Below are 26,952 nucleotides of genomic sequence, written 5' to 3'. Positions count from 1 at the left end.
AATACTTGACAAGTTGTTTTAAGTTTAAAAAATTTGTTCCACAGGGCTCTTAATAAGTGCTTTTCGTTGTTTATTATGTGCCTCTATTTGTTCTGAATTCAGGCTCGGGTAGCATTAAAATTCCAGAAAGATTTCCTTAAATAACCTTTTTGGTGGTGCCAGAAATATTTTAGTAGGATGGGAGTTTTTTGGGGAGGGCAGTGGGGTGAGGGTGAGTTGGGGTTTTTTGTTGTTCTTTTTCAGCTTGTACCTTTTAAAACTGTAGGAGACCACAGGAGGAACTTTAAAAAGCAAAATGAGTAGATAACAGTCTTCTGCAGGTTGTTGGTATTTATGTGTGTGACTTCTGTTTGGGTTTTGGAAAGTGCACATATTTTTGCTTGTGAATTGTGGTCTTCTCATTGATGTATAGAGATTTTTCTGTGCTCACTGTGTACTCTGACTGAAAACAAGGTTCTTCTTTTGTTATTACTCATGGGACTTCTTGAAATAGCGCTTCTCATTTGTCTTCAAAATAAGGTTGGGTTTTTTTTCTGGATTAGAACACAGACTTCCTGCTTTGCATTTAGAACCAAAACTGTGGCTTTCCCCGCTTTGTTTCTGGCCCTTCTAGATTGGTGAAAGGGAGAGTAAGTCTGTCTGAAAGCCCAGAAAAATGCTGGGTTTTTTATTTCATTGGACTTCCACTGTAACTATAATGGGCTACAGTAAAACTCTTCACTCCCCTGCGTGGACTCTGCCTTTCTTTTAAGATGGCAATACCTTTCCCTCCGTTTCATCCACTTGCTCAAGATGGCTGAGCAGGAAGGAGGAAAAGAATCAAATGGAAATGTTGATGAAACTGATGGAATTTTGCTTCTAGCAGTTGAAAGGGACAGAGATTATGTTAGTTGTTTTAAAATTTGCATTCCCTGTGTCTTTCACTAAAACCTTCAATATTGATAAACCAGAGTGGTGGAGGAGGAACTGGGGATTGACGAGGTTAAGTGAAAAACCTCAACAACTAGACACCTCAATCTTCCTATGTCCTCAGACTCAGCTGTAAAAAGGACATTGAAAACTTTTGTAGTGTTGCCAATTAGCCCCTTTCTAGTATCAAATATACTAGAACAACCTATTGCAGACTGATAGAGTATCAATTATATAAATCAATGTATTATCAGTCTTTTCATGTACCTTCTTCCACATAAGAAGGAAAAGCATGAAAATCCTTCCTTAAGCACCAAAGCATATCAAAAGAAAACCAAGAAACCACTGTTGTCCTTCACTGCTTCTGCTGTACCTGTATGTAGGTGTCCTGCTTTTGAAGGCTTAAGTTGCTGTGTCTCCCAAGTATGTGATGGCTGAAGTACAGTAACAAAATCAACATTGTGAGATATTTTTGAATAACAGGAAGAGTTGTTTATATCAGACTCTCAACACTCTTATGCAGTTTTCTGATTCATAAAGGGAACTATTTCATAATTTTGATACATGAGTTGTAAAATAAGGTTGGTTTGTGGTTCGTTTGGGTTTTTTTAAATTAATATTTTTGCTTAAAGGAAGGCTTTCTTTCCCAAGTTACACCTTCAATTTCCCCTTTCTCCTCTTTCCCCACACTGTATTTTCTTTCTTAAAACTATTTCGACCTAAACATCCTAAAAGAGAGTTTGTGTGTCTGCTTATTAGGCATCATAAAGCAGATCTCAGAAAAGTAAACATAAATGCCTAGTGACATTTTAGAATTGCTACAACATACTGTGTGATCTTTAGTCACTCCCTTAGAATAGCAAAAACCTCTTCTCATGTCCTCATGCTTACATGTGTGGCTCCTTTATGTGTATTGGGTGTCGTTATAATCTCCCTGTTTGGGCAGTCCCCAGTGTTGTTATCTCTAAGTACATATGTTGACTAGCTGCATGTTGAAATGACTTTAAAAAGCAGTATAATTTAGTGGTAAAATTGTCTACAGACCAGGATGTTCAAAAATAAAGGTTCATTAGAAAAGCTGATTTAATTTGGTCAGCCACGCTACAGGAAACTTGAGGTACATTTATATTATTGGCTATGCTGTTAAATAGTACATATTTCACACTTGGTGAAATGTAGGTGTTAGGATCTCCTAGTTAAATTTGTTCAGTGCTCTTGTTCTCTAGCATTTTGATAGAAAAGTAATAGAAGTTATTGAAAATATTCCCTCATTTGAACAGATGAGTACAAGTTCTCATGGAATATTGCTATATCTCACCAGCTGTAAGATACTGCTGCAAAAAATCATTTTGCCTTTTTCAACTTATCTTTTTTCCCCCCATAAGGATTAAAGGCTGCTCTGTTTGCTTGAAGTTTTCTCTCTGTTCCCAACTTGCTCAACCTACACCTTCAATTCTGTCTTCAAGTTGAATCCTCCCATACGTAGCTGGCAGCATTTTAGGGTCTTTTGTTTTTCATTTCTGACACCATTGAGATGTTTAAAAGCAATGCTTAGTGCTATGGCTGATACATTATTTCATGGCCACTGGTGTCCTGTGGCATCTGGAGAAGCCTTTGTGTACAGCTTGAAGTGCCTGGTGTCTCAGCAACAAATCAGCCTGTGCAGCTACACTCTGTATTGGCACACAGCAGGTCCTCTGCCTGGTAAGGTTTTTAAGGAAATCAAAACGAGCATGTGCTGTTGTTCTCAACGTTTTTTAATTGTGGGTCCAAAAAAGCTGATGCTGTACCTAATTTGCATGCTCTAGCAGGCTGGTTTTTATTCCTGTCTGGCTTTGTATAAATCCACAGGTGCTGGACATGGGTGGCAGTGCTGGACAGGGTGATTCTGAGAGTTAGGGGAGGCTGCAGCTCACTGTGGCCATACATAGAATTGTCCTCTTGGGTTTCATCCTGGTAGGTCCTGGGGATCTCTGAGTTTGCTGACCACTGCCTCTCTCCTTCTTCCCTCTCTACTCACAGTTGTAGCTTGGGATTTTTGGTTTACCAATATAGCAGAAGTAGGTCTTGTCCTTAGCACTGAGGCCTGAACCTGCCCCCAACCCCTAATTCTTAGTTTTGTGCTGGTCAGAAGCTGCTGCTGACTTGGGGTATGAAGTGCAGCGGGTGATTTCTCCTGTGGTTTTTGAGACAGACTTTTGTGAACGAGCGATATGGTGGAAAAACAACTGCAAATTGTCAGCGTGCTCTTGGGAATCTGATGTGCCTCAACCAAAGTTCATTTGGAGAGAAAATAAAAAAACCTTCCCCACCACTCAAATCTTCCCAGCTGTATGCTTTTCTTGCCTTTCTGTCAGCCCTGGTGGGCTGAAGCAGCTGATCCCAGTTCTGAGCCCAACTGTTCTGTCTTGGGTTGGGATAACTTTGTCACTCAGAACCTTCCAAAGATGACCAGGATAGAGATGTACCTATCTGCCTATTGGCACGAACACCCGGCAAAATTACCCTTGAAATTTGAGTGGTCTAATGAAGAAAAGCCTGTGTTGATTAAATATCTCATGCTTGCTTTTTCATTTAGTTTTTAATGGCAGTGGCCCAAAGCCACATCCTGCACCATGATGAAATAAAGCCACACTGTCGGCTCCCTGTTTCAGAAAGAGAGCGCTGCAATATTGAGTAGCTGCAAGGAAGGTTATAACACCACAGGTGGTTTTGGAGGTGCAGAAATAAAATACTGACCTCATGTTGAATTTCAGAGCTGGTCTTTTTGATGCCCAGCTGCATGCAGCAGCTCAGGACATTCTGTGCAGCAGGGAAACCTATTTTCCCCACAGAAGCCTGGCTGGTTGTTCAAGCTCATGTTGCACAGTTGGGCTGTGTGGGAAGAGGACATTTGCTATTTGTTCTGCACCACACAAGCCTCGTGTGCTTTCTCCAAAGGGCCTGTCTGTCCTAGGAAAGCTGGGGAAGCAGGAAGGTCGGGGTGGCTGATGGGAAGCCAGGGCAATGGATGCCTTTGGGGAGCCTTCCTGCAGCTGACAGTGTCTGAGTGGGAGTGTAGAAATTGTGTGTCAATGCAGTGGGAAGGTCGGTGGGGGTTTGCTAAAGTAGAAATTTCCACTTCCTCAAAAACATGTGGGTAAGAGGTGGGCACTGGAGCGGAAAAAAGGTTTCACCAGCCACCGAGGTGTGAGGGCAGCTGGTGTGTGCCCTGGTGCGCAGGTGGGGTGAGGACACTCTCTAGGGAAGGACATCCACATGTGAGTGCTAATTTCAGTGCTGGTACCATCTTCCTATTGCTGGCATTTCATTGGCTGGTGTTGGCAGGTAGAAAGGGAAAGAGCTGAGCCCAAACCAGCTGGTGCAGGGAGTGCCGCTGTCTGGAGCAATGGATGCTGCTGGGGTGTCTTTAAAAGGAAGAGGACACATCCATCCTGCAGAGGAGCAGGGAGGCTGAGTAGGTGGTGCAGGGGTAGAGAGGAGTAGAACAGGTAACCAGAATTGATGCAATAACATCTCCAGGGGGAATTAAAACCCTTACAGCAAAGAGTAAGAGCGGGGAGGGGAAGCAACCTTTGTTTTTATGAGAACTTACACTTAAATACTTGCAGGGTTTTTTTTTCAGTAATAGATTTTTTCACGGGAATCTTACTGTTACCGCAGGTTTAAGATCCAGGTCATGTCTAATTCCTTGTGTTTAAAGAGGCACAGCCACCTGATCTGACCAGAGGTAAAGGTACAACAGATACTGGGGATTCCTATGCTTATATGAGAAAAGAAAGCTACTGCTAAGTGCACAGTGAAATAACTGTGTTAGGATTTATGCCAGAATAATTATTCTATTTGAAAACTGCATCCCGAGCGGATATATATGGGAACTGACAGCTGAGGAGCATCAAAGAAGCAGGAATAGGGGATAAATGTCTGGGAGTTAGAGACTGAAGGCAACAGAGGAGGCTGAGTCAGAAGGGTGAGGGACTAAATCTATTATTATGTACTTTCCCTATACTGTGATTAAAAAAATCAGGTACTTTTGAGGTGGTGAAAATGTACCGCTAGTGCTGTTTACTTTATTAATTCATATGCACTTTTTTCGCTTCAAGCTCTCTTAAAGTTGGGGTGATAAATGCTGTGAGCAGGGAGCGAGGCAGCAGCTTTGGTGGAAAAACTGATGTGCCTGGGTGTGAATTTTCGTGTGTTTTTTTCTTTTTTAATTTGAGCTAACTAGATATAACCTTTGAGCAGAACAGCTAATAATAGAGGAAGCAGTGTTTGCATCACACCTACACTTAGCAATGGTTCTTTGAGCTATGCTTCAGTCATGTTTGGTGGCAGGGTGATAACGAAAGCTTCAGTGAATTTTGGGTACCACATCCATTTTGGCTAATGCAGTAACTGTTCCACAAGAACAGCATCAACTCTTTTGAAACTAAAAGGAGATCTTTAAAACCTAGTGCAATGGAGTCCTGCTCTTGGAACACTTATCTACACAGAAAAGATTGTAAAAGATGCATAAAAGTCATTATCCAATAGTAGTATGTTATGCACTGCTGTTGATGAGAAAGCTCTCAGTTAAATATGTTACTCATGATTCAGAAAAGGTACCAGTGTTTATTGACTGAACAGCTGTTCTAATGGGGAACATGCAGGAGGCCGAGGGATGTGGATCAGTTTTGAGGAAATCTGCTGAATGCTCTAAACTAGAAAAAGGATCAAGCAACGTTCTGTTCTTGGAAGCATTTTAGAGCTACCTGTTATGTTTATTCCTTGGTTTGCGGATACAGGCACCTACAACAAACAGCCTGTGAGCCCAGACACCTGCAATAAAGGGGAGTAAACATACCAGATATTTTCACCAGATATTGTGTAAGGGTTAAATAACCAAGTTTCATAATCATGGTAGAAGTCTTATAGAAAATTGGCGCCAGATTGGTGACTGAATTTTGCAGGAATACCATGAGCCACAGAGACCTTCCCAGCATTTACCCCAGTTACTTTAGCGCAAAGAAGGTAGGGAAAGGTGATATTCAATTTATTTGTAATAAATTGCATTTGTGGTCACTTTTACGTTAGATAACGTGACAGGTGCATCCTCTTTTACTAGCAGCAGTTTTTCAAGTTGGTGCCAAAAACTGAGGTGCCAGTTCAGAGATCCTTCTGAGGACTTTGTCCCTTGAGATGGACACTGGAAATGCTCAGCTGATACTGAGGTGGCCACCTTGTCATCTTCTTTTCTTTCCAGTGCCTGTACTTGTCCCTAACCCAGCTTTCCTTTGTGGGCTCTCATGTGCTGCTGGTAGGATGCACTTCAAGTCAAACATATCTTTCTTTTTTTTAAAATAAAAGTCATCTCTTCCAAAAGAAAAAGTGCAAATTGAAAATATAATCAACATATTTTTGACAATACAGCAGAGCATTAAATTTATAAATATAAATTACAACTGAATAGCCTAAATAGTCTTATTTAGAATTTTACATAAAATTAATATGATAAAGTGCAAATAAAAAAAAGACATCTGTAACTTTGAGAAACTTTCATCATCAGTTCAAAATCAGTTAAAAATCACTCGAAATCAGTCTGACAACTGCCAAACAGTTTTTGTGTCATTGGCAAAAGGTTTTTGAGCTGCAAGAATCAGCACTGGTTTCTTATCTTTCAAGTTCTGCTTCCAAAATTTCTCCCCATGTGTCGACGTCCATGGGATACATGCTTTTCTCTGGCAAGCTGTGTTGTGAAGGAATGTTGCTGTATTTCCCACTCAGCCATTCTTGCTTCACTTTGCTTTTCCAGTAGTTTCTCAGTAACGTGATCTGGTGGAAAAACAAATCGCTCAGATCTTGGAAATGAAACAATTTAAGCAGCATCCAATACAACTAAGTTTTGCCTTGGAAGAGTAAGGCTAGAGAAAGGATTTGGAATGTGCCTTTGGATCTCTAGACACTAAGCCCAGGAAGGTGCAGTGCTGCTGAGAAGCAGGCCTTGGTCTGCTTCCAACTTTTCTGCTCAAAGTTGGGTGGAAAACCAATACCTGCCTCAATTCTTTGATGCTCAAGATGAAAAATGTAAACCAGGAACTCATCTTACTCTTTAAAAGAGGCACCTTTCACTTTCTCTTCCTGTTTAGTTTATCTGTGACCTTTAACTCTGGAGGCTGGGTGGATTCTTCTCCTCTGCCAACATTTTATTGCAAGAAAATGCTGACTTGGTGTGTTTGTTGCTTCTATTTTAAATCCCCTCCAGATAAAACAATCAGTGTAGGTAGTCCTAGAAATTTCTGAGTAAGAGCATCAAGATCTGTACACCAAAAGGGCAACACTACCTCACAGTGCAGCAACTCTACTGAAACACCAGAGCCCAGAACTGTGGCTTCCTTGGTTTCTTTTGCTGCTGCTTCTCTCTCTTTTTCACCCTTCCACTGCCCTCCTGCTCTTAAACACACCAGCTCAATTGAGGGTGGGGGAATCACCTGGCCTGGATTAACCTGTGGAACTTCTTACCAGATTCTTTCCTGATCTACCTCAGCTTCCAGGCTGGATTCTGGAGCTGAACCTGCCCCTAACTCCTCAGACCACCTGTAACTGGGACTGTGTTAGGGGAGATTGTTCAAAACAGCCTTTAAAAGCTCCTGCTTGTTTCCTTCTCTATACCCCAATTTATTTTTCTCCTGGGTGCGTGTCACTCAAGGCGCATCGGGGCAGAGCTATCCAAGGATAATTTTCCAGCAAGCCGTTCCCAACCAGCACGCCTATTCCCACGAAATACAGCCAGAGAGCACACACTGCCTAGCCAGGGTTATGTTATCTTCTCCCTCCCAGCCCTGTCTACGTGGGCTTTGTCCCATGTTAGGGCTTCGCTGGGACGAAGGTCAGAGCAGGGTGAGGAATAACCGAGGTGTTACAGGTGTGGTCCTGGGCAAGAGAAAGGACAGCCTGGGCAGCAAAAAGGTTGAGTAGGAGAAAGGAGACAGCCTTGCTTTCCGTTCTCAGCGCATTTCACCAGCTGTCCGGCTACCGAGCCGCGCTGCCCCCATAAACCCCGGGATGGGGCGAGACGCGGCGGTGTCATCTCCTTCCCACGTTCCCACCGCCCCCGTCCTGGAAGCTCCGCCGTGCCCCCGCGGCGGGACTCACCTTCCAGGAGTAGCCGTTCCCGCGGTCGCAGTCGATCTCCCACCGGCAGACGGCCCGCACGGCCAGGCAGTGGTGCCGCCACAGCCGCTCGTTGCCCTCGATGGCGCGGTGCCAGCCCTTGCACGCCGCGGACGCGCTGCACAGGCTCTCCACATCCAGGCCGCCGAAAATCCGGGAGCTCACCTCGGGAGGGAGGGCGGAAACCAAGTCCCCCTGTCCTCCTCCTCCTCCTCCTCCTCCCCCTCCTGCTCCCGCAACGCCGTCACGGCCACCGGCGCTCTCCGCGTCCATCCCCGGGGCGGGGCGGGGCGGGGCGGCGTCACCGCGGTCGCTGCCGCGGTGCTCCGGGGCGCCCGTGGGCGGCAGTGCCCGGGGCTGGATGCCCGCTTGCCATGCCCCTGCTGTCCGCGTTGGGGAGGGTATGGGCTCGCCTCTTTTGGGGCGAATCTCCGCCGCTCCGGGCCCGCCGGGGCGCTGCCCCGCCGCGTCACGGGGAGGCCGCGCGTCATCAGGAAGCGGCGGTGGCGGCTCCTGCCGGGATCGGCATCGGCCCCTTTCCCGTTCCCATTCCCGTCCCGGGCCCGAGGGAGCGACACTCCCTCGCAGGGCGGGGGTGAGTCGTGTCCGCAGGGGTTTAGAGGGGCCTCATCGCAGCCCCGTGTCTGGGCTCGGGGCACCGCCGGGTCCGTGGCGGGGATGGGGAGGAGCTCGGCACCGGCGGAGGGCAGCGAGGATGACCGGGGGAATGGAGCATCTCTCTTAGGAGGAAAGGATGAGGGAGCTGGGGCTGTTCAGCCTCGGGAATTGACGGCTGAGAGGGGACGTCATTAATGTGTATAAATATTTGGGAGGGGCGTGCTAAGAGGATGGGGCCAGGCTCTGCTCGGTGGCGCAGAGCAGTGGTACAGGAGGCAACAGGCAGAAACTGATGCGCAGGAAGTTACACCTGAAAGTGAGGAAAAACTCGCTGTGTGAGTTCTTCTTTACTCTGTAAGTGGAACAGGTTGGCCCAGAGAGATTGTGGAGTATCCCTCACTGGAGATATTCCAGAACTGCCTGGATGCAGTCTTGTGCCATGTGCCCATCATCTGGGATGACACTGCTTGAGCCGGGGGGGGATTGGACGCACTGTGGTCCCTTCCAGATCCGTTCGGTGATTGTGTAAGCCTCTAAAGAGCCAAAACCTCCTGAGCAGCACCTGGAGGGGCCTTTTTGGGCAGAGCCTGGCCTCTCTTCTCTTGGCCTCTCATGCTTCTCTTTGTGAGGCAATGAAGGGGAAGTTCAGCTGGTCATCATGAGCCTTCCCGGGAGTGCACAGAGCTTAGGAACAGGTGGCAGTGATTCCCCAGTGGAGCTATGCAGGGAATACAGCAGCAATTAGACTTGTTTTTCCCTAATGTTTTGTGAATTGAGTAGTGGAAGGGCAAAGTCTTGAAGGAAAAACCACTGCAGTTTGAGTGCATTTTTGCAGCTTAAAAAGCATTTTGGATGTGGTGGCTCTGAACTGGGCTTTTGAAACCAGCACCTGAGTAGGTGGTGGCACCTGAGAGCTGCAGACTTGTAGCCTGTAGTGAGAACTTGCTAGAAAGTGCTGGATTGATTGAGCACCTGACCCTGAAAACCGTATCTTAAAATCATTGCCTGACATTTAACGTAGAACCAGATTTTGGGGAGTTGTGCGGATTTACAGTAGAGCAAATTCTGAGATGTAATTTCAGCTTTCTGGAAGTTTTGTTGTGTCAGTGATCAGTGTAAATTCTGTACTTAAAACCCAAAACACCACAGCAGTGGGGCCAGCAGTGATCAGAGTCTTTTGTTCAAAATACTTTAGGTGTGAGATAAAAGAAAAGCGTGTTTATTTCCTCTATAAGTTGGTGTAATAGAATGTTGATGTTCAGTTTCAAAGTGTATTTATTAGTGACAAACATACAGACCAACTTTTGTATTTGAGTCAAAAGTGCGTGTTTATATTTGTGATGTGTGAGTAGCTAAAATAGATTTTGCTTTGTCAGAAAAAACTTAGGAGGCTAATACAGAAGAAGCACCAACTGTTCATGCTTTTGAGATGTCCTGTACTCCACTGCTAATGGAACCAGCACATTCCAGCTCTGAGGTACAGGGAGCTGCAAAAATGAGAAATAACGATGCTGCCTCTAGACGTCTGGTGGGTACTGAATTTTTTGATGAAATTCATTATTTGCATGTGTTGAAAATTACAAAGGTGTTGTGCTTTCTATACCTTTGTTTTTCCCAGAGAGGTAAATTTTTTGCAGTCAAAATTGAGCACTCAAAATTTGTTGCTTTATTGATTGGGACTGAGTGCTGTGGAAGTACATAAATGTGTTACAGGAGTGGTTTGGACTCACAGTGCAGGAACTGAGTACTAAAGAACAAAGTCCAGTTCTGGTCTCTGGTCCGTATCAGTAACTGCCCCTGAGTACCTGTGAAGGCTTGGGGGAATGAATGACTGTTCCAACCAGCCCAAAAGCCTCTGAAAAAAGAGAGAAGAGAGCCTGGAGTTGGACTGTGGGTGTCTTGGGCTGGCTGTGAGTAATAGATGTTTGTAATGTCCTGGCAGCCTGTTTCATTTGGATCGTCAGGTGGGATAAAGTTGTGTTGTCAAGATCCATACAAACACATGGAAAAACAGCTGCCCAGTTTTTCCCTGGCTGTCCAGTAAAATAGAGTTTTCAAAGTGAGCATCTTTTGCCTTTTTTTTTAACGCTGCTAAGTCCAGTGGCCTTCCAGTCTGAAAAATAGTGTGGGGAGCTGGTGGGATTTTTCTTAAACACCTTCTGTTGTGTATCCAGTACTAAAGTGACACATTGGTCAATATTGGGGTACAGTAGGTAACAACTGCACACAACAAATGAAATGTCAGCCTTTTCTGTAGCTGAGATCCCTAGGGTGGACACTTACCTGTCAGTAAGCGGAGATTCAAAGTGACAATGCTGCTTTCAGTAAATAATGAATGCGATTTTGTGAGTTTTTTGTTTGTATTGTTTGGGTTTTTTGTGGACAAAGAGGCATTTGTTAAACCTGCTTTTTCTGTTATGGCTGTGTATGGAATCTCTAGAGCTAGATCCTGGTGAAGCTCTTCTATGAAACTTTCAGTTTGTAGCCTTTTAGATGTTTATTCCAAAGGTCTAAGGAGAGAGTTTTTTTCCTGCTGCATGAAGGTTTCTATAGACTTTGTTTTTCTGAGTGAGTGGGAACTATAAAACAAAAAAAGTAAGTGGTCACCCAGGCTGCAACTGTGTACAAATTGTGATCTCTTTTCCTCCTATCTTTTGTAATTAGATAAAGGTACTAAACCGTAGCTTTTAAATATTAAAGGTAAATATTGTTTCAGGTTCCTCTTTCTGACGATAATGAAAGCAGGCAGTCAAAATCTGTTCAAAGAAAGAGAATGCTTCCATCTTGGATGCTGGAAGGAGATCTCCTGGTGCAGAGCGTGTCTGAGCCTGTAACGACAGCAGGTAGGCTTGCATTGTGGTACAATTGCATTCCAATATGCACTTGTGTGCTTGGATGTAATTTTTGATGACAGTTGAAAGTGTTAATGTGTTACTTCTCTTTCCATCCTTCGTGCAGGGCAGCTGATGGAGAGTGACTTATCTTGTCTCCTTTGTCATCAGTCCTATGGGTGTGATAGACCTCTTTCTCATCATTTGATTTTCTGTGTTTTTTTGGTTGGTTGGTTGGTTTTGGTGTGGTTGTTTTTTTTGTTGTTGTTGTTGTTTTTTTTTTTTTTTAATGCCAGATAATAAACTCCCTTTGGACATCTGAGCATTGCATATTCTGGAGCCCTTTCCTATAAACTTGTCTATTTCATGTGTAAATTCTGGGTAATTTCTGTAGCTTAAATTCCAGTCCTTCTCCACACTTAAGTCAGTGATGTTTTGCCCTTCTAAATTTAGATTCTAGTTTCGCAGATTTTTTTTAAAGTAGGGGTTTTTTTCGGGTTGCTGCTGGGTGTTAGTTTTTTAACCATGAATGAATCAAACTTGATCATTTAGCCCAAAGTTACTTGCTAGGAGGAGCAGTTGTTCACAGTATAATACCAACATGAGGCTAAAATACTGTTGCATTCCTTCCTGTTTTTCCAGGAAAAGGAAATTACCGAACTGCTGCTGCTGTGTTCAGTCACTGTCAGCAGGACACACAAGGGCGCTGCATTGGCACAACCTCAACAAAATTTTATAGCTTGTCCAGCTTTGGACAGCTTAAGCTGCCATTAGATAGACTTACTGCACAGCAACATTTATTGCCCTGCTGACTTTAATTGGTGGGAGTGGAGGACTGAAGAAGAAGAGGAGGAAAACGACTTAGCAAAGCTCCTCTGGCATTTCTGTCCTTCTCTGTGCTGGAGGCATCATACCCCACCCACCCTACTTGCCCTTCTGTGGGGAGGTGTGAGATGATTTGGGTGTGAACAGCTGAGTTTCCTTTGTTAATCAGTCCAAAGTTATGACCTGTGGCTGATGAGTGTGTTTCCCACTCCTCTGTGTGCAGCAGCTCTCTGCTTTAGTGTCTCTCTCTCCCGCTGCTGTTTCTGCTGAGATTCTGTGATGGATTTGGTTCTTGATGCCCAAGCAGCCCAATGGGAGTGTTTCATGCAGTGTTTGACTAGTGGTTTCTTCTCTCCTGTAGTAAATACAGGTGTCTGTGTGCATTGATCTGGGCAACTGTGGCTTTAAACATATAAAAATTGCATGTACCAGAGGACTTCAGCTGGTTATGTTGAGTCCTGTTCTGGTGCGATTGTTTTCTTATGTTTGTGGTTTTGTTTTGTATTTTTGGGGGAGTGGAGTTTGTTTTTTTTCTCTACAAGCACTAAAACATTTGTTATATGTGTGAATATAATGTTTGTTACAAAGACTGGATGCTGTGATTGTGCTGGTATTGAGATTTGGAGCTGTGTGGGTGAGAGGTATCTGAAGGCCTGACCTAGAGGGAGCTGGGGTTACATGCAAACTCTGTTGGAGCTGTTAAAAAAGTTATAACATCAGCTGTTTCCAGCTTTGAATGGGATGCTTTAACAAAACAGCCAATCTCTTCTGCAAATCAAAAATATTTTCTTAAAACTGTGAAATGGTTTGCATCTTTTTAGGGGGCTGTTGCATGGGAATGTAGAAACGTAGAGAGTAATTCCAAGAAGCTGCCCTCATGTGCCTGTCTTCGAGCTAGAAAGGTAGCACTGATCTATTTGAAATCAGACTTTAAAATTTGGGAAAGTTCCTTGCTTCATATACATCACTCTGGCACAGTTTTCTGAAGGAAGAGAGTTTTTGGAGTATTTTAAAAATGGCATCAGGTATCTCCCAGCTGCTTCAGTGCAGAGATATTGAGGTTTCCTGAGATGTGAACGTTTTTTAGAGAGACAGAACTTAATTTCACCGTCTTTGTCTGTGTTGGTTTTTGGCACATGGAAGGATCAACCACAATGTGGTGGCCCAGGAAAATGGGCTCACTGGTTTTGCTATACCTTAATTAATGTTGTACCATTTGCCCTGTGTCCTGCTTTGATGTAGCTGTAGATTTCTAATGTCGTCAGGATTTCACTGAAAAAGTTGCATTCCAAAAGTACCCCTTTATTTATTTATTTATTTTAGGTCACAGAAAGAAAAAAGGCCACGGAAGGGGAGAAAGTGACATGGAGTCATTGAAATCAGAAGTAAATGTGCAACAGAAAAAAAGATTAGCTTCTGGAGGAAGTGCAGAGGATTTTGAAGGTGAAGAGCAAGATCAAGGGAAAAGGAGCTGCCTTTCCATCCCTATTTCTTCATCTCAGGTAACTTTTTGGCTCAGGGAACAACCATGGTATTGCCAAAAAAAAAAAAAAAAAGGGAGAATGTAGTTGGCAATGTCATGTTGAAGGTTGGGTCTGTAACATCACTGTGTGTTCTGCTTGTGGTTTGTTGTTTTGAAATACCAGTCCATTGGGCAGCTCTGTAGCAAGCATCATGGCAACCTTCAGTGACTTGGTTTTCTGCATGCCCTCCTCAGAATCACACCTGAAATGTTTCACAGAAACACCAGACTGAGCTTTGCAGCAAGAGGCAGGAAGACATGGGCCAAAGCTCAGGTCCTGGGAGTGGCTTGGTGTGTGTGGTTTCTTTTCTAGTAGGTGAAGTTTTATGGTCAGATAATGGTGGTGTGTGGCTCAGCAGCTGCTGTGTTTCAAAGGAAGGTTAGCACGGAGTGTACTTATGCCACTGTCTCAAAATATTGGAGTCAAAAAAAGGAAAGGGAAAAAAAAAAAAAAAAAAAAAAAAAAAAAAAAAAAAAAAAAAAAAAAAAAAAAGAAGTAACCTGAAATCCCAAACAATTTGTGGCAACGAGTGAACAGACCCTGCAGTCCAGCTGGTCACTGTGTGTGTGACCTCACACAGCAGTTTACAGGCAGGCAAATCCTTACTGACAACACCTTTCAAGTGAGAAAAAGAGATGGATCGTTGCCAAAGAAAAACAAAACGTGCTGGTGAGAGCAAACTGAGGCTCTCACTTTTATCCTCTAAGTGAACAACCTGGGAAAGTGTTTTTAAATGTCTGGCATTAGAATTGCCTGGATCTGTTCCAGGATCTGATAAAACAACTTAAAGTGGTATTATTTGGTATGATTTTGACACTGAGAGCTATTGGGGATTCGATTTTGGTTTTTTAATTGAATCTTAAAGTTAATTGAAATGAACTGCTCATGGAGAGCAAACCCTTCGGAGTAGTTTTGGTGTAACAGTGGTTAATGTGGAAAAATGTTCCAAGTGGTGAGCTTTGCTGTTCATTAGGGGCATTAATAACAACTGCTGTTCTGTTTTCTCTTTGTCAGGTTATAAGGTGAGTGACTAAATAATGAATTATTCTATTTTGCGATTTTTGAGTGGGAAGCCTTAGTTATTTTCACCTAGTAATTTCAAAAATCATTTCAGTCCCAAGCGCAGTGTAAGAAGTTGCCTTCGTGACTTTGCAGGAGAACTAATGCGTTAGGGTAAACGAAATTAATAATCACAGAGAGCTCTGAAAGACTGTAGTTTTGATATCAAAGCCCAAATCACGGTCCTGCTGTCGCGTTTAAGGCGATTGAGAAAAGGTTCCGTAGGGAAGGAGGCAAAAATAATCTGAATTGTTGTAAGCGGCAGCGGCCGCCAGAGAGCGCTGAGGGTTTGTCCGTGTTATCCCAGTGCTGGAGCGCGGGTGGCTTTTTTTTCCCTGGATCGCAGCCTGATATGTAGCTGATCCTAATGAGTGAGAGTGTTTAATCTCATTAAGTACAATACAGGCAATGGATGGGTAGAGAGTCACTGGTGCGAGCAGCAAATTGGGGTAATTTGTGCCTCCCTTTGCAAAGGAAGGCAGTTTTCTTACGCTGCAGTTGTTTGCTGAATCTTATTTTGGGAGCTGTCTTTGTCTCTGAGTTGAGTTACGAAATGTGCTGCAGTCAGGATCATCTGATATTAATGCTGACTTTGTCCTCTCTTAGTCACGTTGCTGCTCAAATGTAATTGTCTCTGGTTTTGGATAAAATTTTATGAGGTTTGCATTGAAAGGAACAAAATCAAACAGGAGACCACTGTCTGCTTTTCAAGCTCTGCCAAACACATCTGTGTAAACTAAATATAAATTCACTGGAGGGGAAACTTGGATAATAACCTGTAGAGAGCAGAGACCATGTAATAGTTCTGTGGTGTATCACAATAGTTCAACCTTCAGTGCAGATATGCTTCCAGGTCATGTCTCAGTTGTCAGGACAGTGTTCTTGTCTTGGTTATGTATCTTGTATTTTTTTTTCTAAACAACACATCTCTCATTTTAAATGTACATTTGTTCCAGAATTTAAAATGCAGCATGTGTCAAAGCTGAACTCTTTGTCTGATGGTATCTATGACAGACTGTTTTACGATTTAGTCACTATCCAAAGCATTTAAGGTATATCAGGATGGGTTTAAACTCAAGGTGTGTATCATGCATTCCCATATACCTTTTATATATAGATAAATTTATATATGTTCCATATATCTTCGTACTCAACAGATTAAAATTGATTCTACTGTAGGAGTGTATATTTTTCTAGAGTCTACTATATCTTCATCTATAATGCCCATTATTTTTTTCAAGAGGAGTACTTTTGATTGGAAGTTAATTTATATTAAAGTCCTTGGACTGTTCACAAACTTGAGGTGGTGAGAGAGGAGCTCGTGTTGTGAGGGAACTGAGGCCAAGAATGGGAACTTTAGGATAAGTTTTTTTTAAAGTGTGTTGTGTGTTATTTTCTCAACTCCAGCCTTTCATTCAGCAGTGAAATTGAGCTTGGAAAGTGGATTAGAAGATTTTAAAGGCTGGGCTAGATGATCTTCCAAGGTTCTTTCCAACCTGGGCTGTTCTATGGTTCTCTGATTTTTGAAAGGGGGAATGATGAGGCACAGTGTGACTTTTAAAGCTTTGAATTCTGGAGCGTAAACTTTCAGGTTCTTCAAAATGTAACCTTGTTCCACAGAATACATCTGGATTTCCTCTTGAGAATACCACGAGAGATATGGAAGAAGGAAATGGCAAGACTGGAACAAAAAACCCCCTGGAAAAAAATGATAGGCAGCTGCATAGCAAATGTTCTAAAAGAGCAGGTCAGACCTCGAGTAAAGACAATAGAATTGAGGAAACAGAAAACAAAGAGCAGAGTACTGGTTCTGCAAGCCAACAAGCTCAATGGGGCAGGACCTCCCAATATTGTGGTGCCCAGGAAGGGATTCTTGAGCCTGATGCAAATATGGATTGCGGGACTGAGATTTCTGATTCAACCAGAAGTGCAGATGCTTCAGAAAGCTCCAGAAAGATCCAGCATAAGAGGACACCTTGCATGTATGGAAGTGCCTGTTACAGGTAAAGCAAAATTAAAACTAGCTGGGGCTAGCTTGCTATTTAGAAGTAATGTATTAGCTATGGGAGAGAAGACTGTAAAGTCATTAGAAGTTTTTTCCTTTTTCCCTCTTTTTCTCTCGCACTCTTATCCTCTTAATTCACAGTGGAAGATTTGTCATACAAATGTTCCAGCAAATTCCAGAACCCCAGTGCTGGGTACCTGGCCTCCTACTAGTTATTTCTGCCCAGAAAAGATGTGTGGTGTGTTGTGTTGTTACACTGAAGGGAAGATGTAAATCTAGAGGTACTCTTGAGACTAGAAAATGCCCAGTGACCTGAGAACTACATTTAGGAGAAGATTTTGAGCTCTAGATAAACTCGTGTATTGTAAACACACAAGATGAGGCGAATCCAGGAAACAGGGAGACCTGTGACTTTTTTCCCTTTCCCCGAAGGGACTTCAGCAATAAGAAAAACTGTGAGTTTGAGTAGAAAACAACTAAACACAAGTGACTCTGTGTTTGGTGGGTCTAATGCTGAGATAACTCTGTATATTGAAACCATAAAGCTGTTGTGTTCGTGAGATCATCATGCTTCAGTTTTCATATATCTCGTTTTTCCCCTTAATGATTATGAGGCAAACATGTTTTTTTACACAGTTCAGTTGACCCAGTACTACAAATGCAGCCTCTGTTTTGCTCCAACTACTTGTAATTTTGCTCAGACAAGTTTTCCCCTGTATGGGTATTAAAGTGATTTAATGCTCTGACATGCTGAAATATTCCTAATCTTTAGGAAGGCAAATCTTAAGAACAGGTAATAGGGAGTAGGAGTCTACATGTGCTTGTTTCTTCTTGGTTTCTTCTCTTAATTGCAAAACACTTGGCAGCGATACTTTTGGAAAGTGTTGCTTTATAAGAAAAAAAGAATGTTCTGAAATAACACATATTAATCCTACTTAGTCAAAGTAATTTGTAAATAGAGAGTATCAAAAATATCAGCTTTGATCTGCAGGAAATGTCATGAGACTGAACCTACCTGTTTGCAGCAATAGAAATGTGCTTTGTAGTGTGTCTTTGTATTTGTTTTTAATTCAAGGCCCCCAAGTAGCTGTTTCTGCATTGGGGCAGAGCTGTGTTAGAGCACAGATTACATATTAAACCTATTAATTGGATTAGATATCTCTTACACCTGTCTGAAACAATTAGGAAATGACTTTGTAACCCGTAGTTCGGTTTCTTCATTTATGAATTTGAAATCACTGGTTTTGACAGAACCAAGCTCGATGGAACCTCTCACCCAGGGAATCTTCTTGCCACCTCCCTGCAGTGTCATATTCTCTTTCTGAGGTGGCCTGAAGCTTTACCAAATTGAAAGGAACTGCTGTTACCACTGAGGGAGAAAGTGCTCTGTATGTGTTGTAGCTGCCTGTATTTGTTGTCAAGGAACTCGCCCTCTGAATGCTGTTGTGTGCTCTTTTTCTTGTCTGTTGCTTGCTTTTCTGAAGTTAGAAGAATAGGAAATTAAAAATAAAAGTAAATCCACCACTACTCTCCTTTTCAAAGGCCGCATAGAAGGGGTAGAGGAGACCTGAACTTTGTTCTCACGTTGGAACTCACGAATTTTGTCCACAACTGAATCCTTTTGCCATAGACTGCAATGCAGTTCTCTGCTGAATGGGGGTGTGTAAATCTCTTCTGTTTACCTGTCAAAGCAGGAGATGCTCAACCAACCTTTGGATTTGTCTCTTCTTCTATGTATTTGTTTATAGAAGTATTTTTCCCTTCACCCTAAGCTTGTAAGTCTGGCAGCTGAAGACCTGCATCTGTTTTGGTTGGTTTTTTGTTTGTTTGTTTTGGGGTTTTGTTTGTTTTTTGGGGGGGAGGTTGTGGTTTGTTTGTTGTTTTTTTGTTTTTTTGTTTTTTTTTTCCCTGAGTCCTGTTTTCTAGTAAGACTCAAAATTTAGAAATTAGAAATATCTCATGTGTAGTTGTGGCATAGCAGCAGGCTTGAATCCTACAGCGTTATAGGTAATTAATTACATTTTCACTACCAGTTTTTTCCAGTAGCTGAGAAAATAAGCCCTTGAGATGACCATGATTCTGCATGGGATTGTGAGAAGTCAGGAATTCTGAAGTGGTCAGTTAAAATTGCTTTAGAGAAAACTTTTAAAGTTGCTTTAGGTGGCTGCATAGATGAATAGCTGTCTTAAATATTCCGCTGAGCGATACTTCCCAAATTCTGTTTGAGTTGACTGCACTGATGCTGAAGAACTTTTTATTTGCATAGTTTTTGTTTGCTTAGTTTCCTGCATCATGAAGTGTGAGGATACAAATTCAGAGCTTGGGTGAAAGCAAAGCTGCAGCAACTGTGTCAGTATGTTTATATGAAGGCAATAGTCATAAAACCTTATTCTTAAAATAGATCTTTAATTGGTTGCTTTTTGTGCAACTAAGGCATAATGATTTTGATTTGATTAAATGAATAACAAATCCCTGTGTAGTGAGGCTTTGTTATGAAACTGAATTTTGGAGTGCAGCTTACAGTGTGATGATGTGCTCTTGTAACTCAAATATCTTATGTCTAAAAATAAATGATAAAAAAAACCTCAAACAGAACTTTTAAGGAAGAAGCCTTAGGGTTTTTTTTTGCAAGAAAGGAAAATATTTGCTTAATATTACCTATGCATTTTCTGCTTCCAATTTTTTTTGCTGGGTTTTGTTGTGCTGCGCAGAGAAGTAGAATAAGTACAAATTATCGAGGTAAAGGTAAGATAAAATATGATGCTTCTACTAGTCCTGATCCTCTGCGGTGGGACATGTTCAAGGTGCTTCACAGAAAATGTGTAATTTGAGGAGCACCATCCACTGACCCAAAGTCTCCTGAAGCCTGATGATGAGGTCTTGTGCATCACAACCCTTTTGTTGATCGTCCCTTACTTTTTTTTTTTTTCTTCTCCAATAAGGGCTGTTTGGTGTAGGTCTTGAAGCAAATTTTTGAAAGGAAAATAATATCTTCTAAAATAAAATAAATTGGCTGATGATAGCTACAAGGCCTGCTTTCCTTGGAGACTGTGATGCTACATGTATCTTGTTGTAGGAATACAGATTAAAATTATTCCAAAGAACATTAGTTGCTGCTGTATCCTTTGGAGAAGATGAATTGTGTTTCAAATGACTGAGAATTCTTGCTGTTACTGCTAGTTTGTTAGCTCTGTTCATTGAGAAAACAAAGCAAATGGTTTCTAAAATGACTTGGTTTCATCCCATTTATTTTTAAATGGGAAAATAAGTAGGCAACCACTCCGAATTTGGCATAGGAAGTAATGTTTCATGAGACCTTGTGGAATAAAAGACTGGTAAATGCAACCTAGACTTTTAGTGAAGCATTATTTTATTTACCCTACAGTTTGCAGAAATAACAGAAAAGACTAGGACAAGAAACCTGTCAGCTATGGAAGTAGATCTAAGGGAAACTGGATCTTTGATAAGTGCACAAACACACTATGGATTATGTACTCTGGGAATAATTTTGGTAATCGCTGAAGTGTTTTGTGGATTTCTTTTGGAAAACAAATTATTAAAATGTCTCACATTTCTTGCTTTTAAATCTTTTGCTTGGGAAAAAAAGCATCTCTAAAAGAAATCATGGGGAAAAGGTAGATTTGCTTTTGGTACCAGTATGTTCATTTTGATGTAATTTTTTGTGGTGTGTTTTGATCTGTCACACGAATTTCTCCTGAAGTTATAACATGTTTTTCTTTGTTCTTTTTAACGTCGCTTACAGCACTTCTATGAAAGAAACTCTTCTATAAGTGATGCTGTTTATGGCTGCCTTGTCTTGTGTGGTGTGTGGAAATTTACTGCATAGAAACAGCAGAAATGTTCTGTCAGTGATGCATATATTTGTGTCCCCTACTTGCTCACCTGGGATTCAGGTGCTGCAGAGCAGGAAATCGTGGATGCTGATCATGTGCTCTCATCACTAACATTGGTGTGGCTCAACTACATGTGCGGTTGTTACATCTTATGGTGATTTGTTCAAATAAAACCTACTCTGTATATGCTGGAGGTTTGAAACTTAAAGCTGATGGCAAACAAAAACGTTCTTATTTTGACCTCTGTTGCAACTGAGGCAAAACTTTTCCTCTGTTATCCTGAAAGTAGGTCTGATGTCCTGCATCAGGTTAAACATTAAGAGCTCCTCCTCACATAGCCACAGAAAAAGGAGCTGTCGCTGATTCAGTAACACCTTTCTTGTCCGGGCTTCTTGTGTTGAAACAGAACAGTGAGGTTTTGGTGTGTATTTGTCTTTTGCAGGAAGAATCCCATTCACTTCCAGCAGTTCAGTCACCCTAATGATGACGACTATCACGACATGGAGATGATATCTCAGGATAATGACGACAACCGGCCCGAGTGCCCGTATGGAACAGCTTGTTATAGGTGAGAAACACTGTACAAAGTGGCTCTTCTTGTTTACAGGTTAACGTGTTCTCCCCTGCAGTTGCAAAATGACAGTAGAATAACGAGAATAATTCTTGATGTTAAACCTTGACTGTAGCCTTCTGAAATGTACTGGAATATCAGACTGCTACCTTTAAAGCACCTGAGTCTGTGCATATTTTGCACAGTGACACAGTAAAAATCACTACTTTGTCGGTAATTTCAGCTGGCAAATGAAAACTTGGCTTTTGGAACCTGTTCAGTGACTTGAAGATCAACACTTCTCTCTTCATCATTCAGTAAACTGTTCTTTTATATAAATGTATTGTTCATACATCATTTACTGTTACGTGTTGTTCCTGATATGTAACTTTTAGTTTAAATTTTGACAAAGTGTTTTTTTGAGATTCTGTACAAAAGCTATTTTAGTCGGTATTTGAGTTGTTAGAAAGCATAGTTGAGGTAACAATAAAAAGCAGTTTATGGCTGACTGCTGTTTTCTTTTAGGCACTGTTGATTCCTCTCAAAATATTGTTTTATTCCATTTGTCCTTCAGTGTCTGGGTTTTACACTTTTATTTAGGAGAGCTTAACTGCTGTGGAATTGCCACAATGGATAAAAAAATTTATTTTGAGGCAACAAGACTTCTGTGGGGCCGTGTTGAAACTAAGGACTGCTTTTAGTAAAGGTTGTTCCTGCGCAGAAACCTTTTCTCCTGGAAAGCGTGGTGGTCCTAAAGAGCACGTTCTCCATGAAATGTAAAAAAATGAGGGCAGCTTTAAAGAGAAAGCCATGGTTGTATTCAGCTAATGCAGAAAAGGTGTTTCTCTTATAAACTTCTATGAGATGAACTTTTCATCTCAGGCTGAGCAATGTAGATGTACATCAGTAATGAAATTGCCAATTTCAGGAGTACAAGGGATGCTTTATCTGAACCCCAAACTATCTCTCCTTCCAGACAGGACTGTGCTGTATTAGTTGGTAATTTCTTAATATTTGCTTCATTCTTTGGATGTAGATGAAAAGAGGCATCCATGAAACAGTGATAATTCTTTTGATAAAGCAACAGATATAATTTGATGGTTTTTCATGTTATTTTTGTTGTCCTCCTCTGTTGGCCACTACTTGAAGGGAGCGTAATCAACTGATCTAAATGCTATGCCTTGAAAATTATCCATAAAATACCAGGGAATTCTGGACTTGTTAAGTGTGGAACAAGGTGATGAATCAAGCTTTTACTATTTTCTTTGCAGGAAGAACCCACAGCATAAGCTGGAATACAAGCACACTGCACCTCCAGGTAAGCCAACTTGTTCAGTACTGCTCAGTGTGGGGAAAAAACCCCCAAACTCAGTGATGGATACCCAAAACTTGTGATAAAATGCTTTAACCTACTTTGAGAATAAAACTTACATCTTACTCTGTTATTTGGGTTATTTTTTTTTTTTCTGGGATCTGTTTTCTTGTGGTAAGTTACAATTTTAAAATTTTTTGATGCTCTAAAAATGAAACATTGCAACCATATCTGTTATCTTTCTGTGTTTTTTTGGGGGGAAGGGGACCAGGGATTTTCTTACTGTGAAAACTAATTTTTTCATGTCTGTTCTTCCGAGGCCTAAAACTGAATTTGAGTTCCTGTTCTAAGGCTTTGTAGTCTTTTTATATCCCAGCAACTTGACTTGTTGAAAAAAACGGGGGAATGTACTTTTTGTCTGTTCTTAAAGAATTGAAAGAGATACTTCACATTTTTTTTGGCTGCTTTTTCTGGATTATTGAATCTGGGTGGTTTTTTTCCACATCAAATCCCAACGCAATAAATAGTAATTTAGAGCAGAACACTTATGGAATTGTAACAATAATGTATTTTACTGTAAAGACTCGGGATTGTGACGTTACTAAGGAAGGAACTGCAGTTATGGAAACAATAGCATGAAATATATAAATACTTTCAAATACTCCAGTCGTCTTCTTAAAACCCCCCAACCTTTGTTGATGACATTTGTCTACAGATGGCAGGGGTCATAACATTGAGAACAGGTCGTCTGGATAATCTCTTCGGAATGAATCAAGACAAAAAAAGGTGGTTTTGGGTAGCAGGGTAGCTTTTATACTTGTAAGTGCAGCACAACCGTTGCAGGATTTGTTTAATGGCATAACCCTTATATCAGGGTTCACTCTGTCCTGACTAACAACTTCCCTTTCTTAGGAACTGAAAGAAGAACCCGACAAAGAGCTTCAAGAAATGGTGAGTGTGTCCTAAAAGTTCTGAATGGGCATATCAGCACAGGGCACAGCTGATCTGCTGTGGGGTTTTTGGCATTTAATATTACTATGGCTGCTTGCTAATACTCACCTAAGGAGAAAGTAGTTGTTATTTTAGTAAAACCCTTCTTGTTTTTTCACAAGTAATACTGCTTCAATTGAATTAGTGCCAGGCTTTCTGGATAATCCTGTCTGTACTTCCCTGGAAGCAGGCAAGAAAACAAACAAGTTTTTTTGAGGAGAGAGACACGTGGCTAAATCAATTCTTCCTTCCTTACACAGGGACCACAGTAGGATGAAAAGAATCCAATATTTCATACAAAACTAGTTAAGGTTGCCCCGTGAAGATTGATTGCGCCTGAAATATGTAGATATTCCTCCTGCTTTCCATTGACCTTGAAATAACTTTCAGGCAATAATCTGTGCATGCAAACATGAACTTTTCTTACATTTTCAATTAGGTAATGATATTTCAGGGTAAATACTGGCGTGTTAGGACTAAAGTGCAAGAAGTTTATATGTTGTGGCTGCATAGACACTAGTTTTAAATGTGCTTTCCAGGATTCTTTTGTATCTCAGCTTCTAAATGTGAAGCGTCTTATTCTTTCTAAAATAAATTAAAAGTGAGCTTTAAAGAGCAGTCTGAAAGTGTGATGCTATGCAGTCTTTGCTTTCACTGGCCTGAACAAGACAGGAAGGTGTGGAACTGCTGCGTGTTGAGTGGGAGTGGGAATTGGCTTGTCTTACCTTGAGATCACCAAGGTGTGGCTGGGCATTTCCTAAAGAATTCCTCAAATGAGATCTGCCTTCTAGAGAAAATAAATAAAAGTGCAAATAGTTGTGGTTAGTTTGCTAGGCAAGGTGGTTTGGCCTTCATTTCTGTTGTGGGTGGGTGCAGGAGGTTATTTTAAACTTCCTGCTGAAAAATTTCTTTCCCATACCAATTCCTTATCAAACATGTGTGCACTTTGGCTCTCACCAAATGCTTGCTGTGGTTGTATCTGTGCACCAGAGTACTCTGAGGTGTATTTGTTACCTGTGTGCTTTGGTGCCTCCTGTGGTACAAGTACCAGCCCCATCTTGATCAGAAGTCCCTTGTAAAGATGTGTTACAGAGGAGTCGGAGCTGCTGGCAGCAGTGTAAGAGCAGTAAGTGGTGAAGATTTTGGAATGAAACAGGCTGGGCTGTGTTCATATCTAAAAGTGTAAATCTATCTAATTCAAATCTCGTTACTAAGTAAGAACTGGGGAACTATCAATATTCCATGCACAGGGGAAAGAAGGGAATTAATTCATTAAAGTGCTGTTCATATTTACTGGGTTTTTAAATTATTTTTCTTTTTAATACCTTGTTGTCTGGCTTACTTAGCTCTCTTGAGGGCAAAGCTTGTAAAAGGTAGTGCTCAGCAGGTTCACACCTGAGGCAGTTGTACCAAGCAGGGTCACACAAGCAGTCAGGGCTTCATTAAGCTTTATTTTGTGCTGTTTGGCACAATTGCACCATTAAGCACAGCAGGATTAATTTCCCTATGTGTGTATTTAAACTCCACCAGCCTAGAGAAGAGGCTCTACGTGACATTTGACATGTTTGTTTTTTTAACATTTTTATTCTAATTACTACCAGAGGGTTTATGAATTGCCTACAGAGAATGTTCTAAAAAATAGTCTGAGGCAAATTACTGGGGGAGCAGTTGCGAGGGAGGAAGAAAAAAAAAAAAGTCAAGAGTTATGTTGTCATTAAATTGTCACAACTGAATGACCTCACTGTGTTGTTGCTACTGAGATGAATGACCTGCTGTGACCATGGAATATGAAGGATTCTCCTACACACTTTTTTTGTAGGTTTTCTAGCAAGCTGATCAACTCACTTCCAAATAGAACTCTTTGGGAGGAGTGGTCAGCAAGCTTTTTCTCCTCCACATGATGGAGATACTTTCAGAGAAAGTTTAAAGGTCATCTTTATAAATACAGTACTGGGAAAGGGGCAGAATTGAGCGTAATGAGCAGTGTTGGGGTCTGTGGTGCTGAATTAAACTACAATGGAAAGAGGTGGATGGGGAAGACGTGGAAGGGAGTGCATCATTCCCTGCTGAAGTCTAAAAGCATAGGTGTACAGGGAGGGAGAATGTACTATGCTAGTCCTGCATTTGTAGGAAAAATACAGAAGTCGTAAGTATTGTGCCAGAATTCCTGCTTCTCTTGTAAAATGCCATCCACAGTGGTGTGAAAGTGAAGAACTTTTCCTTGCTAAGCAGCTCTTGGTTTTATTATTCTCGTAAGCTTAGTCTGAGTAGTGTGATTTTGTTCTTACTGTATTCAGCAGCTTTATTTTGGCCCCTCCTCTCCAAACCATAACTCATTCTGCAGAACCATAGTCTGTGATGAATCTTACAAGAAGCTCTTCTGGTATGGGCTAACCTGACCATGATTAATTTCCACTGAAGTCTCTTAAACAATAAGCTAGCAAGCATATAAAGGAAGATAATTCTGGAACAGTAACATTCCCAGTAACTGATAGAGGCTGTGGTCTGACTACACAAGGTACCAGTGGTGGTGGTTGTTCACCACACGCAGCTTGAGTACCTGGAACTCTGACCTAAAGCTTTAAGAGTTTGCTGGAAAGTGCTTATGGTTAATATAAAGGTGAGGATTTGGACTGGGGTCTGTTGCTTAGAAAAAAATACATGTTTATAGTTTCATATGAAAGCTGATGAAAACTGCTCAACTGATAAGTTATCTGTCCCTATATCATTGAGAGATTATCTCTAGATAAGAGTGCAAAAATTGGAGGCTTGAACTCAGAGGTGTGACTTAATGGCAGAATAAGACTTGATTGGAATATTAACAGGCCATGGCTGGTTGGGAATTGTGGACATGCAAGAAAAAGGGAGATGTCATAGGCTTACAGAGAAAAGGTTACTCATATCCACCAAAATGCAGTGAAAGTTACCTTGTTGAAGGTGCTCACTACTGATAAATAAAAGAAGGCAACACTGCCATGGCAGCAGCTGTGTACAAATACCTACCTATGGATACCTATGAAGTCAGATGTGTAAAGCTTCTTCAAACAGCAGGATTACCCCACCTCTGGGAATCAATTTAAATGTGCCAACACGTTCAAGCAGTGCAAAGACCGCTGCAAGACAAACTATAAAAAAAGTTTTGGAGCGTGCTGTGAATGGCATCCATTTCTTCTAAGGAGAGGTTTCCAAGTATGATTCCTGCCAATAAAGGCTGTTGTGAAATGCTGTGAAGGCAGAAGGCAATTTGACAACAAAATGTAAGTTGTGAAGCAGGAGGATGGGAAGCAGATTGGAAAGCAGTGCGGTATAGCAGACTGAACTGGGACA

General features: G+C 41.6%; 2 protein-coding genes across 4 annotated transcripts in view; one reads left to right on the top strand and one right to left on the bottom strand.

Moving 5' to 3' along the window:
• Positions 1–5,944: 5,944 nt before the first annotated feature.
• Positions 5,945–9,290, bottom strand: FBXO48 (F-box protein 48). Its single transcript, XM_027878438.1, has 3 exons — positions 9,239–9,290; positions 8,041–8,639; positions 5,945–6,720 (listed from the first exon to the last, which is right to left on the bottom strand). The coding sequence occupies exons 1-3, from the start codon at positions 9,288–9,290 to the stop codon at positions 6,559–6,561; spliced, it is 813 nt and encodes a 270-aa protein (XP_027734239.1). The 3' UTR covers positions 5,945–6,558.
• Positions 9,291–9,567: 277 nt separating this feature from the next.
• APLF (aprataxin and PNKP like factor) overlaps positions 9,568–26,952 on the top strand; it is a 36,002-nt gene continuing 18,617 nt past the window's right edge. Inside the window, exons 1-7 of one of the 3 annotated variants that reach the window (XM_027878397.1) lie at positions 9,568–10,153; positions 11,393–11,519; positions 13,656–13,834; positions 16,535–16,917; positions 21,216–21,341; positions 22,595–22,641; positions 23,548–23,586. In XM_027878397.1, coding sequence (XP_027734198.1) covers positions 10,106–10,153; positions 11,393–11,519; positions 13,656–13,834; positions 16,535–16,917; positions 21,216–21,341; positions 22,595–22,641; positions 23,548–23,586 — 949 coding nt within the window. In that variant the 5' untranslated portion in view covers positions 9,568–10,105. Of the gene's footprint in view, positions 10,205–11,392; positions 11,520–13,655; positions 13,835–16,534; positions 16,918–21,215; positions 21,342–22,594; positions 22,642–23,547; positions 23,587–26,952 lie in introns of all 3 variants that reach the window. The other 2 variants (XM_027878396.1, XM_027878398.1) reach the window with 2 other exon arrangements.

Source organism: Empidonax traillii, unplaced genomic scaffold (assembly GCF_003031625.1).
Source record: "Empidonax traillii isolate 1590-97213 ecotype Southwest subspecies unplaced genomic scaffold, ASM303162v1 scaffold41:size1892772, whole genome shotgun sequence".
Taxonomy (NCBI): domain Eukaryota; kingdom Metazoa; phylum Chordata; class Aves; order Passeriformes; family Tyrannidae; genus Empidonax; species Empidonax traillii.
Note: the sequence above shows the minus strand (reverse complement) of the source record. Positions and strands in the feature narration are given on the sequence as shown.

Excerpts from the sequence above, each read along its gene's own strand:
- FBXO48 (XM_027878438.1), bottom strand. The coding sequence starts at position 9,290 with ATGAGAGGCCAAGAGAAGAGAGGCCAGGCTCTGCCCAAAAAGGCCCCT. Across the intron at positions 8,640-9,238 it reads GCCCAAAAAGGCCCCTCCAG|GGAGTGTCGCTCCCTCGGGC; the intron begins GTGCTGCTCAGG and ends CCGCCCTGCGAG. Across the intron at positions 6,721-8,040 it reads GGAACGGCTACTCCTGGAAG|ATCACGTTACTGAGAAACTA; the intron begins GTGAGTCCCGCC and ends TTTTTCCACCAG.